The 24,481-nt window shown below is 39.2% G+C and overlaps 1 protein-coding gene and 1 long non-coding RNA gene across 2 annotated transcripts in view; one reads left to right on the top strand and one right to left on the bottom strand.

Moving 5' to 3' along the window:
• The window catches only part of LOC140492046 (uncharacterized), a 30,011-nt gene extending 17,633 nt beyond the window's left edge, over positions 1-12,378 (bottom strand). The window contains exon 1 of the long non-coding RNA XR_011963480.1: positions 12,209-12,378. This is a non-coding gene — a long non-coding RNA (uncharacterized lncRNA). The remainder of the gene's footprint in view (positions 1-12,208) is intronic.
• Positions 1-24,481, top strand: part of tgfbi (transforming growth factor, beta-induced) — a 65,663-nt gene that overhangs the window by 9,602 nt on the left and 31,580 nt on the right. Inside the window, exons 3-6 of the mRNA XM_072590699.1 lie at positions 14,152-14,216; positions 16,960-17,117; positions 21,717-21,881; positions 22,024-22,170. Coding sequence (XP_072446800.1) covers positions 14,152-14,216; positions 16,960-17,117; positions 21,717-21,881; positions 22,024-22,170 — 535 coding nt within the window. The remainder of the gene's footprint in view (positions 1-14,151; positions 14,217-16,959; positions 17,118-21,716; positions 21,882-22,023; positions 22,171-24,481) is intronic.

Below are 24,481 nucleotides of genomic sequence, written 5' to 3' on the forward strand. Positions count from 1 at the left end.
GGAAAGGACCACATATCCACACTCTAGTGCTCTATCCATTGGCCCACTGTACAAAGGCACAGTAACAGAAACATGGATATGGTAGATGAGCACTACAAGTGCTCATCCCTCACAAGGAGAAAGCGAAATTCCAGGAGTCACCAATTTGATGGAGGGACCACACACAGCCTCCTTAGACATCTCCACTCTCTTCATTGCAGAGGTTGGTGGGCTCCCCGCCTCCATTCTGCATGCTCCACTGATCCTTCACTTGGCAAGAAGACCCTCTGCATGTCTGTACCACCCCTGGGGTTGTTTGTCCAAATCTCCAGGATCAACAGGGTCCACTGCTGAGCAGTGACCCTCCGCACCAACTATGGAACCAGAAAAGACATCAAAGTGTAATGGGAGGGACAGGAAAGGAACTTATTGAAAGCACTTTTGTGGCACAGGTGACAATGCAGTACATGCCAGTTGGCACTTTTCTATAACTGGCACTGTGTTGGCTTTACATCTGGTTGTTTGCCCCCTTTTTCCCACTCCACCCCGCCCCGCACCAAAGCCATAGCCACAACTGTGCCAGTGTAATGCTTAACTTCATGGCCATTAAGGATGTATAATTGATCAATATTTGTGTTGAGAACCTGCTGCAGCTTATGGAAGCAAGAGAAACAAGACTTAAACAGGGCAATAAGTCCTGCTGACAGCATTGCTCCTCATCCTATAGCACCCCTATTCTTCCTCTGGCCTGTGTCCAAAAATGTCAGTCAGAATGAGCCTGTCTGTGATGTCTAGGGCAGGGAGGTACATGGAGCTGACACTTAAACATGACCAGGGATAGGCACAGTCATAGGCCTGTGTAAGGATCTGTGAGTATTGTTTTCTTTTAATGTTTTCTCAGATAATTGGGTCTTGCAGTTTCCAACCTCAAAGGGTGAGTCACTTATCTTGCTCACTCTAATTTGGTCATTTTTTTTCTCATTGTGCACTTTCCAGCATGATGGACAGTGACAATGAGTGTTCTTTTGCCATTGGATTCCAGTCTCTGCCTCTAAATGTTGGTGATACCTCAAACATCTGAATCCTTTTCTTGGTAGCTCCTTCCATTGCAGTCCTCAGGTCCACATCCAGCTTCTGCGTTAGCCCACCATTCACCTCCAGCCCACTGTATGAGTTGACCGTGCCAGGTACAGACGTGCACTGTCCCATGCTTGAAGTCAGGGTTCTTCTGACTGTGGATGAGCCACCCTCATCTGTGACTATCTTCCCATTGAGGGTTTATTGTATCACTCCTGGCAAACACTGCTGTTCCTTCACAATAGTTATCCCCCTCATCACCCTGCCATGCTGGCAATTCTGAAGAACAAATTCTTAGAGTCTTCATCCCATGGCAACAGACTCCTCTTGTACATCCCAAATCTTTCTCTGGTTAGTTCCATGGACCTGATTGAGTTCCACTCCTTTCAATGATGTAACCAAATAGCCACAGATGAGAAGTACCCAGCCTCCTAAGTGGTGGATACTTATCTCAGACTGCTATCCCACCCCTCCCTACTCTATTGAACAGTCCACTATGGAGCCACAGGACAGACTGTGGCCCACTCCCCAAACTATAAAAACACAGACCTTTTCAATGATAGCCTGACTATGGTCAATCACCTGGACTGATGTGGGAGGCTGTCCTTGACTTCCAGTGTTTGGACCCTCTGATTGAGAGGTACCTCCATGGACATCACTGAGGACCACTCTGCTAAAAGTTTCAAAATTTTATTGATTGCTGCACATGCATATGCTGCCGTTACATGGATCAAGTGTGAGATTGGTGTAGCTCAATGCAAATTGTATGCCCCCTGGCTTGAGGACTGCTGAACAGCAAGGCAAGCTGCCTGATTATGTGACTGCACCAAAGGGATCAAGGAAAAGTACATATGCTGTGAGCATGCAGATAGGCTCTGATGTAAGCAAGTACTAACAGAACAACTGAGCAACACCAAAATACAGCCATTTCCAACCTGAGAGCTCAGTGCCCACCCATGAGTACAAGTATCCTTAGTGCAGCCTTCCAATGCTACTTGCTAGTGTACCCTGCAATGTGAGTCTGTATCTACGGTCACCTACAAAGGTATTAGACAGGTGCCATTCTGTGGGGATGCTTTTCTGGCCATAAGCAATATAGAGATCCTTTGAAGCAAGCTATGAGTTGAAGTCACCAGGTACCTGCTCTCAATTCCATGCTGAGATTTATTGAAGTCTAATTCATTTGGCATATTTGGTAAAATAGGAAGCTTAATACTCATGAAGTAACTTGGACTTACTCTTTGAGGTTGGGGACTGCAAGACCCAATTATGCGAGAAAACATTAAAAGAAAACAATACTCACTTGAAGTAGCAAGCAATTTAACAAGCAATAATGCCTTGTATTTGGCAACTTGCTAGAGTGCGAAACTTATCTCGCCAAAGCATAAAAGATGGCGCAAGATATTGTCAGTATCAAGTTATGGCTTGCAAGGCCTCTTATCTGATTCTGCCACAAATCTTGTCATAACCATCAGATCTCTAACATTCTACTTTTAGTCCATTTTTATGAAGTTATTGTCTAATATCTAGTAGGGGGAGGCCATGGTGTAGTGGCAATGTTAATGGTCTGGTCATGCAAAACCCCAACTTAATATTCTGGGGTTATGAGATTGAATCTCAAGATTGACAGAGGGTGAAATTTGAACTCAATAAAAAATGTAATTTTTTAAAAAGCTGGCCTAATGACAATTGTGTAACAACTGTAAATTTTCATCTAGTTTACTAATATCCTTCAGGGAAGGAAGAAATCTACCATCTGTACCTGGTTTGGCCTACATATGACTCCAGACCCACTGCAAAATGGCTGACTCTTCATGGATAACTCTGGGCAGCCAGAGATGGGCAGTAAATGCTGACCTGACCAGTGATTCCCACATCCCATGGGCTAATAATTTCAAAAATGCAGGAAGGCAAGTCCAACACACAGAATGGTAATGACCAGATTTAATGTTGATTTGAAGGTTAAATATCAAATTGTATATGTGGGAATCTCATTTGTTCTACCTTGAGATCTTTGACATTTAGCTACTTTATTGTCTTTTTCAAAGGTTGATGTATGCATCCAACACCATGACATTTCCAATTGGAATAACTGTCATGTCCGACAGTTTCTAAAACAGATTCATTACTATGTCTTGGTAGCCACCCAATTAATACCTTGAGGTTATGTCATTGACATGTCATATAATTTTAAGGATAACCAACTTCTCAAGATAAATGAGAAAAATATCTTTTTGGTTTCTCCCCAAAATATATCACAAGCATCATTTAGTAAAATTAATATTAATAGCACATCTGCAGCACACAGACTATTGCACCAAGACAAAGTGCACAACTGAAAACAATGAAAATGTTGACTAGAAATGGAAATTCTGTACAGCCCACATGAATGAACTCTTGTTAGAGAAAACCAAAGTGGCCAATAGGACAAGATGTCCTAAATCATGCAGAGGGAAACTGCTCTGTATGGAGAAACCAATGATAATAACCACAGCTATATGTACATTAAGTCAGAACATTTCTCATTTAACAAATATCTTTACTCCCTGGTGGTTGTGGTTGTTTAAGTTCACGATGTTTGGAATACTGAACTCCTGTGTGCTTTGCTGGAGCATAAGTTTTCATATTTCCCTCTGTCGTAGTGTTTGATGTAGCAAAGCTGCCAGGTGTGAATGTGACCAGCTTTATCTCTATAGCTTCTAGAAACATTAATTTGTTGTTGGTATAAAAACCTATCTTATGGATTAATGTTTTCTTCAGCAGTTTTACATAAAAAATGGTGCATTCCAAAATTAAATACCTGGATACAAGTATTTGAAATGTGGATGAAAACAGAGAGAAGGTGGAAAATCAATGTTGCTTCCATACATTTTGCAGTTGGATGACCTAATTTACACGTGTGTAAGCTACTATTAAATTGAGCAGATGCGTATTTTATGTGATGATGGCACAAAGTAGAGCAGGCATCCTTTCAATATTTAAGTGAGCCTTCTGCATTGATGCCCAGACCTACTTGTAAAACCAGTAAAAGATAGATGGAGCTTGTATTTCTAACAAATGGGAAGAATGCAAAAAGGGCTGCCTGAAAGGTATCATCTGTTTTGCTTATCAATTGCATCAAATTTCATAACACTATTTGGGAAAGAACTGAATGAAGAAGAAATTATGTGCAAAGCATCACTGATAGCATTATATGTGGATTTTTTATTTGGCTCAGGATTCTAAGGTACAGCTGCAGATTATCATAAATTCTTGGATTTACCATAGAAGCCTTTGGACCAGGAGGCTGGGTACCACCTGCTCCAGAATGTGTAATAACCTCTCTCTGAATAGGTTGATTAGAAAAATAGAGAAAGTGAGGACTGCAGATGCTGGAGATCAGTGTCTAGAGTGTGGTGCTGGAAAAGCCACAGCAGGTCAGGCAGCATCTGAGGAGCAGGAGAATTGACATTTCGGGCATAAGCCCTTCATCAGGAATCCCGTTGATTCTCCTGCCTATCAGATGCTGCCTGACCTGCTGTGCTTTTCCAGCACCACACTCTCAACATTGATTAGAAAAATAGGTTAAATTAAAATTTTACAAATAAAATAACATAGAAGCCTGTCTTAAGCATAGTTAATTAGAAATGTTAGAGCTGGTACATTGTAAATGATTGATAACTTGGCTATAAGCTGTAGTGTTATTAGGGATAGAATGTGATCACTTTTGACTAGATTCTCCCTTTTTATTTCTGTCTCTGGTTTATTTGACATTGAGATTCAGAAGTCCTTCCTGTTTTGGGCCATTTCTATACTACATGGAAAAGGGGTCCTGCTTACCTTGAAAAGTCTCTGTATCTTGTGCATCTTTCATTACTCATTTCACCAGTTTTTATATGGGTATTGAATGAATGATATTCCATGTCATTTGCACATTTCTATATCCTTCTCTGGGATGCAGGCATCCCTGGCAAGACCAGCATTTGTTTAATTAATTCCCTTGAATTGAGCAGTTTGCCATTTAATTTCACAAATTAGTATTCATATTTCTGACTTTGCCTCATTTCCACTGTTTCATAGCCTGGAGTGTGTCCCTAGTTGTGTGGATAATCCCTTCCTATCATTTCCATTCATCTGGATTCTATGATTTTCTTTTGCTACTGTCATTATGTTATCTCTAATTAGTGTAGCTACCCCACCCTATCTTCTATCTACTTTATCCTTTCAAATTAGGTATCTGATTATCTTTTATGTTAGTTATGTCCTTGTCTATAAGCGGTTTTCTTTCAATTATTACAGCCTCATCTGTTTCCTTGCTACAGATTATTGTCTCCTGTTTGTCTCTAGTTTTCCTCTTTTATTTAATCTTGTCTGTGCTTTCAAGAGATAAAGTCTGATTGCTGTAAACTGCTATGAACTAGAACACCGAGTTCAGCAGAGCCTGGACGATTTTATTCTCTCTTTTTTTTTCTCTCTCTCTGGTAGATTCCATGTCAGTTCAGTTGTAATTTTTTTTACCAACTATAATGTTTGACCAATCAGATGAAACTGTGCGACACAGGAATCATTCAAGTTCAGTGGGTATCCTTGACACTGCCTGAAGAAAGTGGCAAGACAGCTGTGCTGCCTCTTCACAAGAAGACCCCACTAAATCTTCTGCCCATCAGACACTTAACGGGATAGCAGATGGCCTTCTGGCCAAGTGAGGTCCCCAGGATACAACTTCCTCCCTGCTGACCACTGCCATAAATAATGGCCAATGGCTCCAGCGTTCAACAATGCTGCTAACGAGGCTCTGGTGATCTCTGGTGCAGCAAACCCTGAGAGCCACAGGATTAGGGAATGACCGGTGGACATTGTTGTTGAAAGGGTCTTGTAAGGTTGGGTTTCAGAGACAGGGGTAAAGGATTGCCTTTGTACCTCATGTACATGCCCTCAACCCTGCACAAAGACAACACGTTGGCTCAGTGGTTAACACTGCTCCTCACAGCGTCAGGGACCCGGGTTCAATTCCAGGCTCAGATGACTGGGGAGTTTGCACATTCTTCCCCTGTCTGTGTGGGTTTCCTCTGGATGCTCTGGTTTCCTCCGACAGTCCAAAGATGTGAAGTTTAGGTGAACTGGCCATGCTAAATTGCCCACAGTGTTCAGGGATGTGCAGGTTAGGTGCATTGGTCAGGGGTAAATATAGGATAATACGGTAGGGGAATGGGTCTGGGTGGGTTATTCTTTGGAGAGATGGAGTGGACTTGTTGGGCCGAATGGCTGTTTCCACACTGTAGGGATTTGATGATTCAAATTAGTGCAGATTGAGGGACCTTGTCTTCAGCTAATATTCAGCTTGATGCAGAATGTCTGTCCTCTTAGAAGCTGGGAAATTTTCAGCCAAGGTGGGAACAAGATTTAAGTGAAGGTGAATTAACCTCACTACCAGTAATGGTGGGAGGGTGTTTGGTATCAATCTGTGTAATAATTCACTTCACTTTTAACACTGGTTTCTCCACAATTTCTCCCCCCCCCACTCCATTCCTCACCTTTTGCAGCATTGACAGAATCTGTTCATGAATTTGTGACTTTTTTTGAACTGGGACATTTCCACAGGTTTAAGTATGCTAGATATGCAGATACATGCATATAACAATGTGCGAGGTGTAGAGGATATTGATACATTTACCTAGAGCAATATTTAAGCTAAAAGTACAAATACTGGTTACACTTCTTCTCCCACACAGAATGAGCTTGAGGTATTTCTCTTTCGGTGAAATAGTGGTGTACCCAAAGGATACCTCACTCCCACCTCCACCAGAATTAAATGAGTGGAAAAGTCCTTACTGGAAAATGTGTCACCATTGTGCTGGGAATGGTCCTTCTCTTTAGCATTATTGATTTTAAGAGTTACCAGCCTCTTGCAGTAGCTACAGACGAGCGAGGTTGGAGGGGAGTGCTAGTGACTTCTGTCCATGGGGTCTCGATCCTAGGTGAAGGTCCAGTGGTGGCCTTGCCGATATCTGTTTGGTGTGTGATTAAGAGGCCTTCTCTAGAACAGGCACACAGGTCTTGAGCTAGCTCTCCCATCTGCTCAAGAGACCCCTGCAGACTCAAACAATTCTGCCCATTGTCTGCAATTCTGGGAACCCCAATATTGAAAGGATGTTAACTAGTTCCTCAGAATCAATATGTTACCCAGAAGAAAACCTACAGTAAAACTTGCAGATGACGCATACTGATCAGAGTTGTTTTGTATACTCCTGTGCAACTAGTATATTCATTTCTAAGTATTACGGTTTTTAAAACTGTATTTTTCCCTTTGGGCAATGTTGTACTGTACAAAGGAGCTATGATTATGACAGACACCTAAGATTTTAGGACCACTTTCATTAGAGCAGAGATATAATTAAATAAAGCTGTCCAAAATTATGAAGGTCTTTGATAAATGAAATTGGCAAGTAATATTTAGAATAGTTAGGATCAGTGCTGAGGAATTGAGAGCGGGTTGGGATGTTAATTTTATAGAGAATAGCTAGAGCTTATAACTAAGGTCGAAAACGTTGCTTTTTTTAAAAGGAGAGGGTAAAAACTTGAAGCAGTGGAAGGCACAGGGCGAAGGAAGGGAAGGAACAGAGCTGTAGCATTAATGGAGTACAGAGTCAGAGACATGATGGCTGGCAGGTTTACTTCTATGCTGGAAAGTTCTATAATTCTGTGGTGCAAATAATTTCGAATCCAGAATGACATTTTTGAGAATTGAAATCATAGTCCAATATACGTGAATGAACTAGTCAAATCAAAATACACTGCAGAATCCACGTCAAATCTTGGAGATCAGGAAACTGCTGTTAAAGTAATCAAAATAAATAGATAAATCAAAGTTCTGCTTTTGCTGAAACATGTGTAGTCTGTCAGGAATGAAGTATTATTTTACACCACTTTGTTTATGCAGATTCTCTTAATGTGAATGGCTATGATACAGGATAAGAAAGTTTTGAAAGGTATAAATAAATTGACTAATAATGCTCCTGAGTAGAATTAGTCACAAAACGAAGCGAATATATCCCAATAAGCTCAATCTTTATTAGGTGAGTTCTAAGAATGAAAATGTCCTTCCTTGGGAAGAATTCATTGGAGCACATTCCCAGCTAAAACTGAAAGGTTACAACAGCTTGTGGAAACATTGGACATTCATCAGACTGAAAAGAATGACTCAGGGCATAAATTTCTACAGATGACAAAACTTTGGTCAAGAAAAAGGCATATAAAAAAGCTATGTCCCTTTTCCTTGCACATTTTTTTACTGAAATTTCCCATTTTCCGTTTAATAATCATTGGACACTCCTTATTCGTGAACTTTACACAATTGGCAACTGGTGCCTAAGATTTTAGGAAATTCCCATCATATATGCCTCCCTTATCACCATTTCCTTGGGCTGCCAAGTAAAAGTTGTAGCAAGCCCTGGGATGTGACAGTAAAGGCCTTCAGCTGCTCTAGTGGGTGAACAGGGTTTTTCAGTTGCCTTGATCATCTCAAATCTGTGTTTGGTTTTTAAATGACAAAGGCCTCAGCCTCAGCCAAAACCTACAATTTCAGTCTTGCTATCATCTTTGGTTCATGTCCATTTATAAATCATAATTTGCAAAAAATAATGCATTGGTTTTGTTTTGGGGTTACTGTTGACCAGAAACTGAACCGGACTCTCCACAGTGGCTATGTGTGCAGATCAGACAGTAGGACTACTGCAGAGAGTAATTCACCTCAGGGTTTGTCCACCATCTATAAGGCACACGCCTGGAGTGTGACGGAATATTCCCCGTTTCCCTAAGTAAGTGCAGCTCCAACAATCTTCAAGAAGCCTAGCATCATCAGGGCAAAGCAGCCTACTTCATTGGCACTGCATGCACTCCTTCCACCACCAACAGTCATTTGTAGCAGTGTGTACCATCTACAAGATGAACTGCACAAATTCACCAAGGCTCCTTAAGCAGCACCTTCCAAACCCGTGGCCACTTATATCTTGCCATCTGGAAGGACAATGGAGCAGATGCATTGGACCAGCACGATCTGCAACATCCCTTCCAAGCTATTCCCCAGCCTGACTTGAACATAGGTTGCTGTTCCTTTAGTGTTGCTGGATTAAAATCGCAGAACTCCCTTCTAACAGCATAGTGCATTTACCTTCAGCTTGTGATGAAGCTCACTGCCTCCTTCATGAGGGTAACTAAGGAGAGACAATAAATGCTGACCCAGCCTGCAACACCCAAGTCTTATGAATAAATAAAAAAGTTGAATTTTGATCTAGTCTGAATGCAGTTCACGTATTTCCAGCTCTGGGCAAGAATACTAAATCCTCGCCTGAGAAAAATCAAAGCTTTCAAGTATAAACTTTAAGCTATTAACATTGCAAAAACTGATTTATTTGAGAAATTTTACTTTGGTTTTGTGAAATATTTAATTGCACTTTTTATTCTGTATAAACCCTTAGTTTGAACATTAGAAATTCCAATTACTAGAGAAAACGGAAATGAATAAGAGCATTTTAAAAAATATATGGAGTTATTTGTTAGAATACAGAGGCCAAATCATGCAATTTTAAGGTGACATATTTGTACTATAAAATAGCTACTACTGGGAGCATAACATGAAACATTGAAAGGTCATGATGCAAAAGTAATAGGTATTGTAGTTACTTGTAATAAAACTTCAGTGAAATGCATGCACTTTGATCAAACTTGTAATAATTGTGACTTTGTCACTTTGCTCTGATATCTTAACCCCATCATTTTATTTTGCCAACTGTGCACAACCTCGATGTATAGCTGATAGTTTGAAATGTTAACGAGCATTAACATAATTTTGTTATAAATAATTCTGGCAAACGTTTTTTACTTATGCCTTTCGATCTGTTCTGTTTTCTACTTGTTTGAAAAGTTAATGAAGAATTTATGTAAACTAAATGAACCTGGCTTCATGTCTGACGGAGAATTCAAAATTGCTTTTGTCTTCTAAATGTGCTAGAAGTAGTAAATTTTTGAACTGGGACATTTCCACAGGTTTAAGTGTGCTAGATATGCAGATACATGCATATAACAATGTGCAAAGTTTTCAACTTTTTTCCCCAAATGTGTAACTTAAACAGTTAAAAATGCTGTAATTGTCATACAAAATAATTGTGCGAGCGCTCAGTATTGTCAGTGAGATGCAAGGAGCTCGTACAATCAGCATCAAGTGTTGTTACTGTGAAATTCCAGACAAAAGTATTAACAGCACAAGATATTCACAATTTAAAATGCCACTTATGAAAAGTAATATTCTGTCAGGGTAATGCACTGCTAATGTAAACTACTGCTAGTGTAAACTATTGCTAGTGTAAATTATTGGCAGTATAAAGCATGATAAGACTGCATTGCATGTAGACAATATGTTCATTTTTCACCAGTGCTGTCACCTAAATGTAAATGTGTTGCAGCAGTTTGGGGTTTTCAGGGGTGCTTGCAGAGGAGGGGGAATGTTTGAGCTGGGGACCTCTGTAGTGCAGTGCTGTCAGAGCAGCCTGAAATTGGCATTAACCTGCCTTTTACTTCACCAAGCTCCTGTGAAGTGCGAGATTTGGTGCTAAAGTTGAGAATGTCACAGCTGTGGCTTTTAGCACAGAAGAATGTTATTCAACCCATCATTTTTGTTCCAGGTCTTTCTGCAAGAGCAAACAGCACTTTAGTTTCTTCCAGTGCTTATTGTGTTACGTTTTGAAAGCCACAATTGCCTCTACCATGCTGTTAGGTGGTGCAGTTCATATCCTAACCATTCCTTGCGTGTTTTCCATTATCACTTTTAGTTCTTTTTTTTCACTTTAAATAAGTGTTCTCTATCAATATGAATAGTGTTTCTCAACCTCCCCAGTCCAGTCCCTTCATGGGTTTGAACACATCTGTCAAATCTCCTCTTGATTTTCTCCTTTTTCCAAGGAGAAGACTTCCAACTTTTCCAATCTATCTATTTAACTGACATCTTTTAGCCTTGAACTGTCTTGTAAATCTTTTCTGCACCCTCCCTAAAGCCTTCACCTCCTCCAAGTGCAGTGCCCAGCTTGATTCTGCCTCAGCAGAGATATTGTATCCAATTAAACCATTACTTCATTGCTTTTATATCTATGGTGCTAGTTATAAAGTTCAGAAAAATGTGTGCCTTTTTAATTACACTCTCAACCTACCATGTTGTAATGCACCAGATCAAATACCCTCAAAATATATCAAGGAGATATAATTACCATTAAATTAGATAGAAGTTCGGATCTAGGCTAAGATGTTGCATTGCAGACGAGATTCGATTGGTGAAACTACTTGGCTTTATCAAAACCTACTTTATTCTTAAACCACAGTTAAAACACAAACAAAAGAAAAGAATTGGCACAACTTTAATTCTATCAAAATAATACATGATTTAACTACTACTCACGAACTGTTTCAATATAGCAGCATCTTAAAAGCACAACCCAGAAAAAATAGATTATCCTCACTTGCAATCTCCTCTAGTCCAGGACAAAGAAGAAAACTAAAAGGCTGAAACTGGCAACAGAGAGAGAGAACTCAAACTTTTTGTAGCAGCACAGAGAGAGCTGTGTCTAGCAGCTCCAATTCCCAAAACCCCAATTTCAATAACTGAAAGCAAAACTAAAACCTTAGGTCTGTGGGAGCTTGACTCCACCAACTCTTTTTTTTTTCTAATTTTTATTTTAAAAAACCCTTTGCTTTCCATGGAGTAGACATCTTAGCACCATGTTTACAATGCCTCTCTTCATTTGAAACAGAACAAATCTTTCTTAAAGGCTCATTTCAACACAAATAAATGTCATGTTTCTTTGCTCCTACACTCCTGTATTTTGTATTGTTATTTCCACTAAGATGTATCATTTCACACTTCTCGGCATTAAATCTCACCTGCTTGCAATTCCATCACTGTTCTCTTGGAGTCTGTCACTCATCCTCACAGGTCACATTATTTCCCAATTTATAAAATTATCTGCAAATTCTGAAATTGTATCTTGCACACCCAAGTTTAGGTAATTAATATAATCAAGAAATATTAATTCTAGTACCGATCCTTGCATTCCTTCAGTCTGAAAAACAACTGTTCACTACTACAGTCAATTTTTTTGTCAACTCAACCAAATTTCCAACTTACCTTTATATTCATGCTACAATGATTTGAGGCAGGGTAGAGGTAGAATAGCTCTCTTCTATTTCCAACTTATGTGACCAGAACAGTCTCTTTTTAAAAAGGAGTATATACTTGCTAATTCATGGATTGTTTAACTGTTTACATCCTGTGATGGTAAAAATCACATACAGGCAGGTTTCCTGAAAAGAAAAAAAAATTATTTATTGTATTTAACCCAGTTTAAATAAAGTAATAAGGACGTTCTGACCTTCCAAGAACATATGCACTCCAAGTGTCACACAAACAGAAATAAGTTATGGTCTGGAGATACAGTTTAATCAGTATTTTTGAAGTCCCAAAGAATTTATTAGTACAGGGATCTTGTGGATTGAAGGCTTGGACAGTTTCAGGCTGAACTTAATTGCCTCTCTGGATTTGGCACCAAGACAATTCAAATACATCTGCAACTTATTAATATCCATTCTTATAGATTTATGCAGTTTTTAGGTTACTTCCTAGCTCTCTCCCTGAATTGAGCAAATTTTCAATCAGCTTGCAGGGTTAGATGGAGAGAGGGTATTTCCAACCTAGGAGTCTTGCCTCTTTGGCATCTCATTTGCTCCTCTTCTGCCTGGATAAAGGTAGTTTCTTAAATCCAGAGTTTTCCTGCCACATGATCTATTTCCAGTTGACCAGTTATTCAGACAAGGTCATAGCTAATGGATTCCAAATCCATGATTTATGTAAGACTATGACTGGATGAATTGCTTTCTCAGAATGCATTGTTTAATGTGATTACGTTAAATGTTTATCCCCACCTAGCGGAGTACACAGGTGATTGGGTGTTTTGTGAATCAGTTGGGAGACGGCTCAATCGCCTTCAAGGTGCTTGATTCTGGCATTTTCTAGACCGGCTGACTCTATTTCAATGTCTTTGGAGTCTGTCAGGTTTGGTCATGCAATGTTCAATTATCCTAGGAACTGCTGTTTCTAGTCATTGACATGCTGTTTTGTTCTTAAAACTCAAAGCTTTTCAGGCAATAAGTACATAAAGTCATTTTGTGTCATTTAAAAATATGTTTTGTTGAAGCTTTTTATTTTTCCCTCATCTGAATATTTCATAAGAAAACTAGTTCAATGGGAAAAATGACCATTCGTACCACTGAAGAAAATGCTGATTGGTGGAGCGTTGCCAAGGGGAGTGTGCTGAACTCCACAAAATAGGTGATAGCCACTTGCTGATTCAGTTCTCAGGCCAGTGTCATGATCAGGGTCAATCTGCTGGTTTAAAATTTAAACACAGCCTGGTAGTTAACTGTCAATCAGTATTAGTTGATACATTCCTCAGAGTTCATTTTCTAACCAAGTAGAACTCTCTTCTCATGTAATATATGTATTGGTGTTTCCCCTTGATTTAGTTTTCCTGCAAAATATTCCGATATGTGGAAGATGAAAAGCTTCAACAAAATGTGCCTGCTTTCAGCAATACACAAGGTCTGCATTAGCAAACAACTAAAACTGTTTTTGATGCAGAGCCTAGCTTTATTTTGAAGCATCTTTGTTGACAAGCATGATGTGTGGAACTTCAAAATAAAAGTAAGCGTAGAACATAGAGTGGGCTTCCAGTTTTGCAATTAGTGGTCATTATCGAATTTGAAAGGATCTGATCCCATTTATAAAGAATGATTCTTAGCCTGGAATAACATTATAGATTGAAATGTTATATTAAACACAATTCAGAGTCCCATAGTTATTTGTTGATAACTAAACTGTTCTCCTATAGTTCTTCCTTACAGAATTAGAAGACACTTCTTTTTTTCCAGTGTAGAAATTCAAACTTGTACGAAACTCTAGTCCAAGAAACCACCTTCAAGCATTACTTTATGCTGCAACATTTTTATTTTACTTACAGGGAGAAAGATACCAACCTTCCATAAATGCAAACTTATGATGAATTGTTTTTACAGGATTTTAAGATATGAATGCTGCCCGGGATACTTGAACGTGCAGGGTGAGAAAGGCTGTCCTATTGGTAAGATTTATCCAATAATTGATAGCTCACTCTTGTATCGCAGGATGAATTGACTTAATGATTTAAAATAACCAGAGTTTGATGAGGAAAATACAGAGAAGATAGTTATATTGGACTCAAAACATTAATTCTGTTTCTCTTTCCCAATTTAATGAGTTTCTCCAACACTTGCTATTTTTATTTCAGAATAAGTTAGAAACACTCTTGAAAAGGCTGAGCCCAAAACCGAGAACACAAGGAGGAATTTAAGGCTGACTCCAATGAATATATTCCATCAGTTTGAGGACTAGTAGCACATCTGCCATGATTTCATTATAAGACCACTCCCCCACCATTGACTCCTACCCAGCCTCTGGAACTAACATCATATTCTGCCCATGATGTTTGCTTTATATCACCCAGTTGGATATAACCTCGTTTACATTCAATCCCACAATTTTCTGTATGTGGTAGGGAGTCCAAAACAGCAACTGTGATCTTTAAACTAGAACTTGGCCCTTTAGGAAGGAAATCAGGAAATGCATTTTCATACAGAGGCAAGTGGAAATCAGAAATTCTCTCCGACAGAAATCTCTATTCTTGGTCAAGTGAAATTTTCAAAATTAAAATCAATTCATTTTCCTTATGTAACGAGAAGAGGTGGAGGAATGCAGTTCAGGTACAGATCACTAGTAATGTAAACACGTGAAACAGGCTTCAGGGGTTGCATTAGAAACAAAATACTGTGGCTGCTGGAGCAACTCAGCACCTCTGACAACATATGTGAGTGGAGAAATAAAAGTTAACTTTTTGAGTCTACTGATTCTTTTCGGAAACTATAAAAAGCTGATTACTGTTCTGACTACTTACCACTGCTGTACCTATGTGCCTAATACCTGTAATAAGTAAAATGCTATTGCAATTGGTAATTTCAATATTAAAACTAAGTAATATAGGATGACTATAAGTTAATTTTCCATAGAAGAGATTAACTATAAATTTTCCTACATTTCCCATGAAGCGATTCAACCACAGTCTCCCTACACCAATCTGCAGTTAACACTGAAGCAGTTGTTGCCCATGCATCTGAAAGAGTCTGGAAGGGTTAATATTTTGATTGAATACAGGCTGCATTATTGACCGGGATAGCAGAGTTAAGAAGGAGCTGAGAGGACACAGACCTGTGACTAATGTGTTCCTAACATTCTTTGTAGTCATGTTGATTATATTCATGTAATCAGTAAATAATCACAATAATGAAAGGATTTCCCAATCCATACGAGATCACATTTGGCTTGAAGGAACCCACACACAATAGCAGTTTCTAAATGATTTTGACTTATTCCTACTTTCAATCCCGTTGACATTATTAGTTAATTTTATTCATTAATGCAAACTTTCAGTAGACCTAAAATTGCAAACATGTTCTCATCCACAAGTTCAGGCCAATTTGAGACTTGAATAGGTTTCAACAGGTCTTGACCTCAATGCTGACCTGCATCGCTTCATATGGAAAGCCCAAGGCAAGACCTGCTGGACCGGATTTTCTTTAAATTAATGTCTGCCTTCGAAAGCTGCATCTGAATTGGCCTCCCCTCTCAAAGAAAAATACTTGTTTCACTTAATGCTCTGTGGGAGGGTCATTCACTGCCTGAAGATAGAATCAGCAAGGAATCTAATATGGGAAATTTATCCCCACCTGTTATTGTTACAACAGTACCTGTAGGAACTTGAGAAAAAATTTCCCAAAAGCGTACATCGCAAGAAAATCCTACAATCTCCCCGTATCTGCGTGGGTTTCCTCCGGGTGCTCCGGTTTCCTCCCACAGTCCAAAGATGTGCAGGTTAGGTGGATTGGCCACGCTAAATTGCCCATAGTGTTAGGTGCATTAGTCAAAAGGAATGAGTCTGGGTGGGTTACTCTTCGGAGGATCGGTGTTGGGCCAAAGGACCTGTTGGGCCAAAGGATTAGGGAATCTAATCTAATCTAATCATGTGTTAGAAGCTTATTAGGCAGATTATAACATGAATCAGCTTTTCAGGATAATTTGATCGGCATCCTGTAAACCTGGACTGTGCAGTTGCAGTGTATGCCCTATGTAAATACCTCCCAGCTGAAAATGCTGTTTAAAGAACTTGCCATTCATCTTGCAGACAAGATACTTAGTTGCTGCATGTGGAAGGGAGTGTTACCATGTCTTCACAGGGGCTTTGATCTCAGTACAAGCAAAGCTGCAAATGTCTCTGAGCATAAGAACATGATAGAAGCAGGAGCGGGTCATGGGCCCTTGACCCTCCTATGCCATTCAATTTAATTATATTTTATCATCTTCCTCAATTCATTTTCTGGGTGACACTCCACCCCCACGCTCTCATATTGTTTGATACCCTAAGAGATCAAAATTTTATTCATCTCCATCCTAAAAATGCTCAGTGATGGAACATCTAATACCTCCTGAGCACTACAATCCTTCAGAGGATATAGTACACAAAAGCTATGCATGCACTGATTTTGAATTGCAGTACCTACACCTGACATTGGGAGAAAACCGATTTTAGCTCTACATCTGTTGACTACGTAAGCAAGTAGCAGATTTTGCATTTTGCCATCAAAAACATCTGTGATTTAAAATAAATAACGAGCAATTTAATTACATTGTATTTTCTAATTCTCTTGCCAACATTACATATTATTATAATGATTAACGTTTTCTGGAATTCTATGTAATGAAATGATACCTTTGCTTTTTCACCAATTTTATAGCTTTACCAATTGATAATATCTACAACACTTTGGGAAATGTTGGATCAAGCTCCACTCAGCTTTATTCAAAGCAAGCCAAACTCAGACCAGAGATTGAAGGACCTGGTACATTCACAATGTTTGCTCCCAGTAACGAAGCCTGGACTGCTCTTCCAGCTGTAAGCACTCAATGCTACCTTAATAATTTACCTTGAAGTAGATGAAATTGTCATGAACACTGTTATACAAATAAGAGGGCATGAACTAGAAGTAATAATCAGCCTTCCGAGCTTGCTCTGCCATTCAATAAGATCACGGAAGTCCACCTTTTGTCCCCTTGTTTCTTGAGAATCTATTTATCTAAGCCTTAAAAATATTCAAGGATTCTGCTTAAACCAACGTTTTAGGAAGAGAATTCCATGAATAATGACACAGAGAAAGAAAAACTTGCCTAAGCACCTTAAGTGGGTGACCCCTGATTTTTAACCAGTGATCTTCTTGATTTAGACTCTGTCAAAAGATAAACCATGCTCTCCACCTCTACCCTGACACAGTGCCTCAGGATCTTATGTTTCAATCCAATTACCTCTTATGCTTCTAAACTCCAATGGATACAAGTCAAGCCTGTCCAATCTTTTCTCATAAGACAACTCTTTCCTCCCAAGTGTTAGTCAGGTAAACCTGCTCTGAATTGCCTGCAACTCACCTTACATCCTTCCTTAAGTAAGGTGATTAATTCCGTGCACAGTGCTCCACTTGTGATCTCACCAATGCCTGTATAATTAAAGCATAAACTGTCTCCTTTTTTATTCAGTTTCCTTTGTGATAATATAATACTTCATGAGCTTTCCTTATTACTTTCTGGACTTCTCATGCTTCATGCACAAGGACGTCCAGATCCTTTTACATCTCTGAGCCCTGCAATCTCTCACCATTTTGATAATATGCTTGTTTTTATTCCCCTCTGCTGAAATGAACAATTTCATATTTTCCCATTTTATACCCCATTTGTCGCATCTTTAACTGCTTGCTTAACTTGTATACATCTTTTTGTAGCTCCTTGAGTCCTCTTCACCACTTAGCTTGCTACCATTTTTCTGTTGTCAACAAATTTACCTGTATGCAACTCGCTACATCATGAGCTTTTTTTAATTTTCTGCAATAACCTTTGATGTTACACATTTTCAAAAGCCTTCTAGAAATCAGAATGTAATGCACCCTATTTATCCATTACATGTATTACCACCTCAAAGAGCTTCAGTTAGTTGGTCAATCATGATATCTTTTTCATAAAACTGTTAGTGCTGTCTGATTACCTTGAACTGATCCAAATGAGCAGTGTTACTTTAATTAAAAGCTTCTGATATATTCCCTATGTCTGATATTATATGTATAGCATTTGTAGACCAGGTCTTACAACTAACATCCAATATAAATTAAATAAAATTGAGCATCAATATATTAGTTTCCACAAATCTCTGAATGTCCCAATGCACATATACAGCTAATGAAACTCTTGAAACTTTGGTTACTGTTTTAATTTTTACTATTCTGTGGGATGTGAGCATAACTGGATAGACCAGCAATTATTGCTTGTTCACAACTGCCCTTCAGAAAATGGTAGTGAGCTACCTCCTGGAACTGTTTTAGACTATGGGTGTCAAGACACACATAGTGCTATCAGTAAGGTAGTTCTAGGATTGTGACCTGATGGCAGTTTCAAGTAAGGAAGGTATGGCACTTGGAGGAGAACCTGTGGGTGGTGGTGTTCCCATGCACTTGTTCCTTTAGTTGATAGATTTTTTGAGTTTGGAACGTGCTGCTGAAGGAATGCAAAAAGCAATGTTGTAATGAGTGTTCTATGCAAACTACCTTCAGCATTCATAGAATTCTATTATTCTAATCTATCTTCAGCTATCAGCTATTTCATCAATTACCTTTCCGTCATAATAAGTTTCAAAGCGAGGATATTTGCTGATAATTTTTCCACGATGAGCATCATTTGACTCCACAGACACTCGAGCATATACAATTGCAGCAAGACCTGGACAATATTCAGGTTTGCACTGACAAGTGCCATTTATGCCACATAAGTGCTAGGCAATAGCTCTTTCTAACAAGAGAATCTAATGCTTGCCCCCGATATTCAATGGCATTACCATTGCTAGTCCCCCCACTATAAACACCTTACAGGTTACCATTGACCAGAAAGTGGACTGAACTAGACATATAAATATTATAGCTACAAGAGCAAATCAGAGGCTAGGAATCATGGTCTCATTCCTGATGAAGGGTTCCGGCCTGAAACGCTGATTCTACTGCTCCTCGGATGCTGCCTGACCTGCCTGTGCTTTTCCAGCAACACACTCTTAGCTAGGATTCCTGCAATAAGTCACTCACCTCCTGACTCTGAAATGCCGGTTCACCATCTGCAAGGCACGAGGCATTAAGATGATGATATAATGCTTCCCAGTTGCCTGATTGATACATTTTGAGCAACTGTCAAGAGGCTTGACACCATCAAGGACTAAGCAGCTTACTTAATTGGCACCATATCTTCAACATCCACTCACTCCATCATTGACACACAATTACAGAAGTTTATACCACCTAAAGTGCACTGCAGTAGCTCACTAAGGATCTTTAGAGAGCACCTCTAAACGTGCAAAACTACTGTCATGAAGGACAAAAACATGTGATCCAGGAGAACGCTGCGACTGCAAGTTCCTCTCTAAGCCATTCACCAACTTGACTCAGAAATATATCTTATACTCCACAACCACCTGATAAAGAAGCTCTGAAAGCTAGTACTTCCAAATAAACCTGTTGGACCAGATGTTAAATCAAGGTGCTATCTGTCCACTCATGTTGAGATTATTTATTCATTCATCTCACTGTTTGTGGGACTGTGGGGTGCACAAATTGACTGCTGCTTTTTATCTTATTCATTTATGGGATGTGGGTTCACTGGCTGGGCCAGCATTTATTGCCCATTCCTAGTTGCCCTTAAGAAGGTGATAGTGTGCTGCTTTATTGAACTGTTGTGGTCTATGTGGTATTGCTAGAACCACAGTGTTGTTCAGGAGGTGTTGGACATGGTGTTGTGTGATTTTTCACTTTGTACATCCCAATCCAACACTGGCTTCTCCAAATTAAGATTTTGTTTTGCTGCGTTACTCGGTCAAATTCCTGGAAACCCCTCCTGAACAACACTCTAGTTCTAACAATACACCTAGACCACAACAGTTCAATAAAGCAGCACACCATCACCTTCTTAAGGGCAACCAGGAATAGGCAATAAATGCTGGCCCAGCCAGTGAACCCACATCCCATGAATGAATAAGATAAAAAGCAGCAGTCAATTTGTGCACACCACACCACAGTCCCACAGTTCCCGTCTCAGGCGACTAACTGTGTGGAGTTTGCACGTTCTCCCCGTGTCTGCGTGGGTTTCCTCCGGGTGCTCCGGTTTCCTCCCACAGTCCAAAGATGTGCAGGTCAGGTGAATTGGCCATGCTAAATTGCCCCTAGTGTTAGGTTAGGGGTATGGGTGGGTTGCGCTTCGGTGGGGCGGTGTGGACTTGTTGGGCCGAAGGGCCTGTTTCCACACTGTAAGTAATCTAAAAAAACAGTGAGATGAATGAATAGATAATCTCAACATGAGTGGACAGATAGGACCTTGATTTAACATCTGTGATAATGCACTTTAATAGTACAGTCTTCCCTCAGCACTGTACTGAAATGGCAATCTCTCAACTGTGCTCCAATCTCTGGGGTGTGACTTGAACCCAAGTCAAGAATGTCATCATTGAGACAAGAATGATGAGCTTCTTCCATTATTGGCAAAAACAATGAGTGACAAATACTATAAATGAAAAAGTGTAATACAAGTAATAAAAATTGCATTCATATGGTATTAAGCTAGATGAGTCAAACTTATTTTTCCTTTACTTCATCACTCCCAAAGATATTATATCACATTAAGACATGCCAGTTCAATGTATCACCCAAGAGCTATAATATCAATTGGATGGCAACAGCCTCAAAATGCGGTGAGTTGCCATAATGTCCTGTTGATACTAGTGATGTGGCCAGTTCCATATTCAAAGTGGTTTACTGCAATGGCCTACTTCAGACAATGGACCCTGTTTAATATGGATGTTAAGGGCCTATGGATGTAAATCGGACAATCATTCATATTTTGTATATGAATTGGTCAAAACCATTTTAAAGTAAGTATTGAATTAAGTTTGTGGACGCAGGGGAGTACTCCTGCTCCACTAAGGTCCACAAAATAAATTCTGGTCCTCTTCTGTTTTCCCGAGCGAGCTGTTTGTCACTTGGTCACTCAAGAGTCAAAATCTAACAAATCTTATCTGTTACCGGATGGATAATGTTTGACAATTTCAATTTTTGAGTCCTCTGAGCTGAGGCCTGATAATTCTTCACAAAATACACACGTGTATCTTGCCAATCAGGCAGCACCAAGTGGTGGTCATAGTGAAAAGAACAAACCTTTTTTTCACCATTTAACCTGAAGATTGTGATCTCAAATGAACTACAACATGTTCCACTATAATTGAAATAGGATTAAGCCAACTATTTTGGTGGCTTATTGTCTTTTGTTTATGCAGCTTAAAGACTATATCATATGGAGTACTTGCCAACATTGATAGATGACATGTAAGAGGAAAAATAAGTCATATGTTAATTGAATATCTAATAGCTGAATAATGTTTGCAATTTGATCTAATTGCCTTTCTTTCCTTTAAATATAGGAAATAATTGAAGCTCTTGTAAGCAATGTCAATATTGAGTTGCTCAATGCCCTGCATTACCATATGGTTGACAGACGGATTCTCACAGATGAACTGAAACATGGCGTAACATTGCCTTCAATGTACCAAAATTTAAATATATTTGTACATCACTACCCCAATGGCGTAAGAAAAACTTATTAGTTTTAATTAAGTTGCAAATATATTGGAAATTCTTGTTGATGTATTCCTCTGTATCCCTTGCTCTTAATTATTTTAGAAAATTTTGAATGGCAGTTCTAATTTGTGTCTCTTATATCCAATACAGATTGTCACAGTTAACTGTGCTCGAATAATGAAGGCTGACCATTTTGCAACCAATGGTGTTGTGCATGTCATTGACAGAGTCATCACAGCTTTAACAAATACCATTCAGGATACTCTCGAAATTGATGATAACTTCCAGCAGCTTAGAGTATGTAGAAAATGATTAACACTTGAAATAATATATCAGGATTATTTTGTGAATATGTTTTGTATTTAACTGTTAATATTATCGTTTCTAGGATTCTGTTTTTAATATCCCCTCATCTGACAGTTCAATTTCACAGCCAATGGTTTTCTCATTGTATTTTTTGCCCCTAAGAGAAAAATATCAGTAATTATCTAACAAAGCCTCTCTGTACTCTTTACCACAGAGAGTTTATTACAGGCAAATTGTATAAGGAAGAGAGTCAATGATCTTCAAGTGACTTTATATTGTCCTGGGACTTTCTAGGCTTCAATTAATTGTCTCTTTCTACAATTAGAGCAAACTAAGGGTGGTCAGGTGAATGAAGTGTCAAAGAGTTATAGATGTCTGCAGCATAGAAAGAGATCCTCCAGACTATTGAGTCTGTGCTGGTCAGAAACAACCACTGACCTATTCTAATCACACGTGGCATCACAAGTGCACACCTAAATACTTTGTAACTGTTATGAGACTTTCAACCTCTGTCACACTAACAGACAGTCTGTTTCAGATTTCCACTACACTGAGTGAAAAAGATTTTACTCACATCTCCTCTAAACCACCTGCCCCTTATCTTAAATCTTTCCCACTGGTTAATGATCCCTCCAAAGACAAATGAGTCTTCTTGAATATTCTATCTATGCTTTCCATATCTTATACATCTCAAAGATGTCCTCCCTCAGTCTCCTCTGCTCTAAGGAGAACAACCCCAGCTTATCAAATCTCTCCATCCCAGGCAACATCATGGTACCTCTCCTCTGCACTCTCTCCAATGCAGTTGCATTCCACCTATAATGCAGAAATCAGAACTGCACACAGTACTCTTGCTGTGGCCTATTCGAAGATTTGTACAGTTTTTGCATAAACTCCCTACATAAACATTCTATTCCTCAGCATAAATATTTGCATAAACATTCTATTCCTCAGCTAATATAGGCAAGCATTCCACTTTATTTAAACATTCCCCTACCTTAAGGGACCAGTGGATGTGCACATCAAGATCAGCTGATCCTTGGTGCTCTAAGGCACTTCCATTTATCATGTGTTCCCTTGTCTTGTTTGTCTTGCTGAAGTGAATCACTTCACAGTTATCCAGATTGAATTCCATTTGCCACTGATCAGCTCATCTCACAAGTCCATTTATATCCTCCTGTAATCTAAAGCTATCCTCTCCATTATTTAACACTCGACTTATTTTCATATCATCTGTAAACTTACTGATCAACGCTCCGACATTCAAGTCTAAGTCATTTATATACACCACAAATAAGAAGGACCTCAACATTAATCCTAATAGAATCCCACTGGATGCTAACTTTCAGTCACAAAAATACCCCTTCAGCATTACCTCTGCATCCCAATGCTCAGCCAATTTTGGATCCAATTAACCACATTTCCTTGGATCTCATGGGTTCTAAGCTTTACTATCCGTCTCCCAGACAGGGCCTTATCAAAATCTTTGCAGATGTCAGCATAGACTTTGTCAAATGCGTTGCCTCATCTATACACTTGGTCAACTCTTCAAAAAGAATTCAGTCAAGTTGGTCAGCATGAACTCCCCTTACCAAAACCATGCTGATTGTTCTTGATTAATCCCTACCTCTCCAAGTGCAAATTAATTCCGTCCTTCAGAATTGTTTCCAATAGTTTCCCCACCACTGAAGTTAGATTGACTAGCCTGTAGTTTCCTGCCTTATCCCTTGCTCCCTTCTTGAATAACGGTACTATATTGGCTATTCTCCAGATTTCCAGCATATCCCCTGGGGCTACAGATGAATTGAGCATAATTGGAAATGGAGATTTTCCAGCTCATCTTCCCACTTTGATTTGACTCAGATGCAAGAGTGCCTGGAAGAAGCAATTATTAGCGCTAATGTTTGGTGTCTTTAGTTCAGGCTATGTGTTGGCGACAGGCAGGGAAGGCCTAAAATGAAAGCACCCTTGCATTTATAAGAAATCTGTTGAATTCTGCAGACTGAAGATGAAAGCATGCCTGTAAATTTGAAAAGTTCAGATCAGATCATGCTCACAGGATGTTCCTCATTGATATATGAGAGGCTGAACAGTGCAGGAAAAAAACCCCAAAATCAATCTGGTTGTTAATAGATGAAGTAATTATGTTTGAAACAATTAAAATGTAGACTAGTTCCCAGCTACAGTTTAACTGAGATTGATGTGTTTTTTTTGCTGCTGTTTACCTTTTATTTACTATCTATGCAACTTAACTCCGTGATCTGCCTGTATTGCTCACAAGACAAAGCTTTTCACTGTGCCT

Source organism: Chiloscyllium punctatum, chromosome 20 (genome assembly GCF_047496795.1).
Source record: "Chiloscyllium punctatum isolate Juve2018m chromosome 20, sChiPun1.3, whole genome shotgun sequence".
NCBI lineage: Eukaryota > Metazoa > Chordata > Chondrichthyes > Orectolobiformes > Hemiscylliidae > Chiloscyllium > Chiloscyllium punctatum.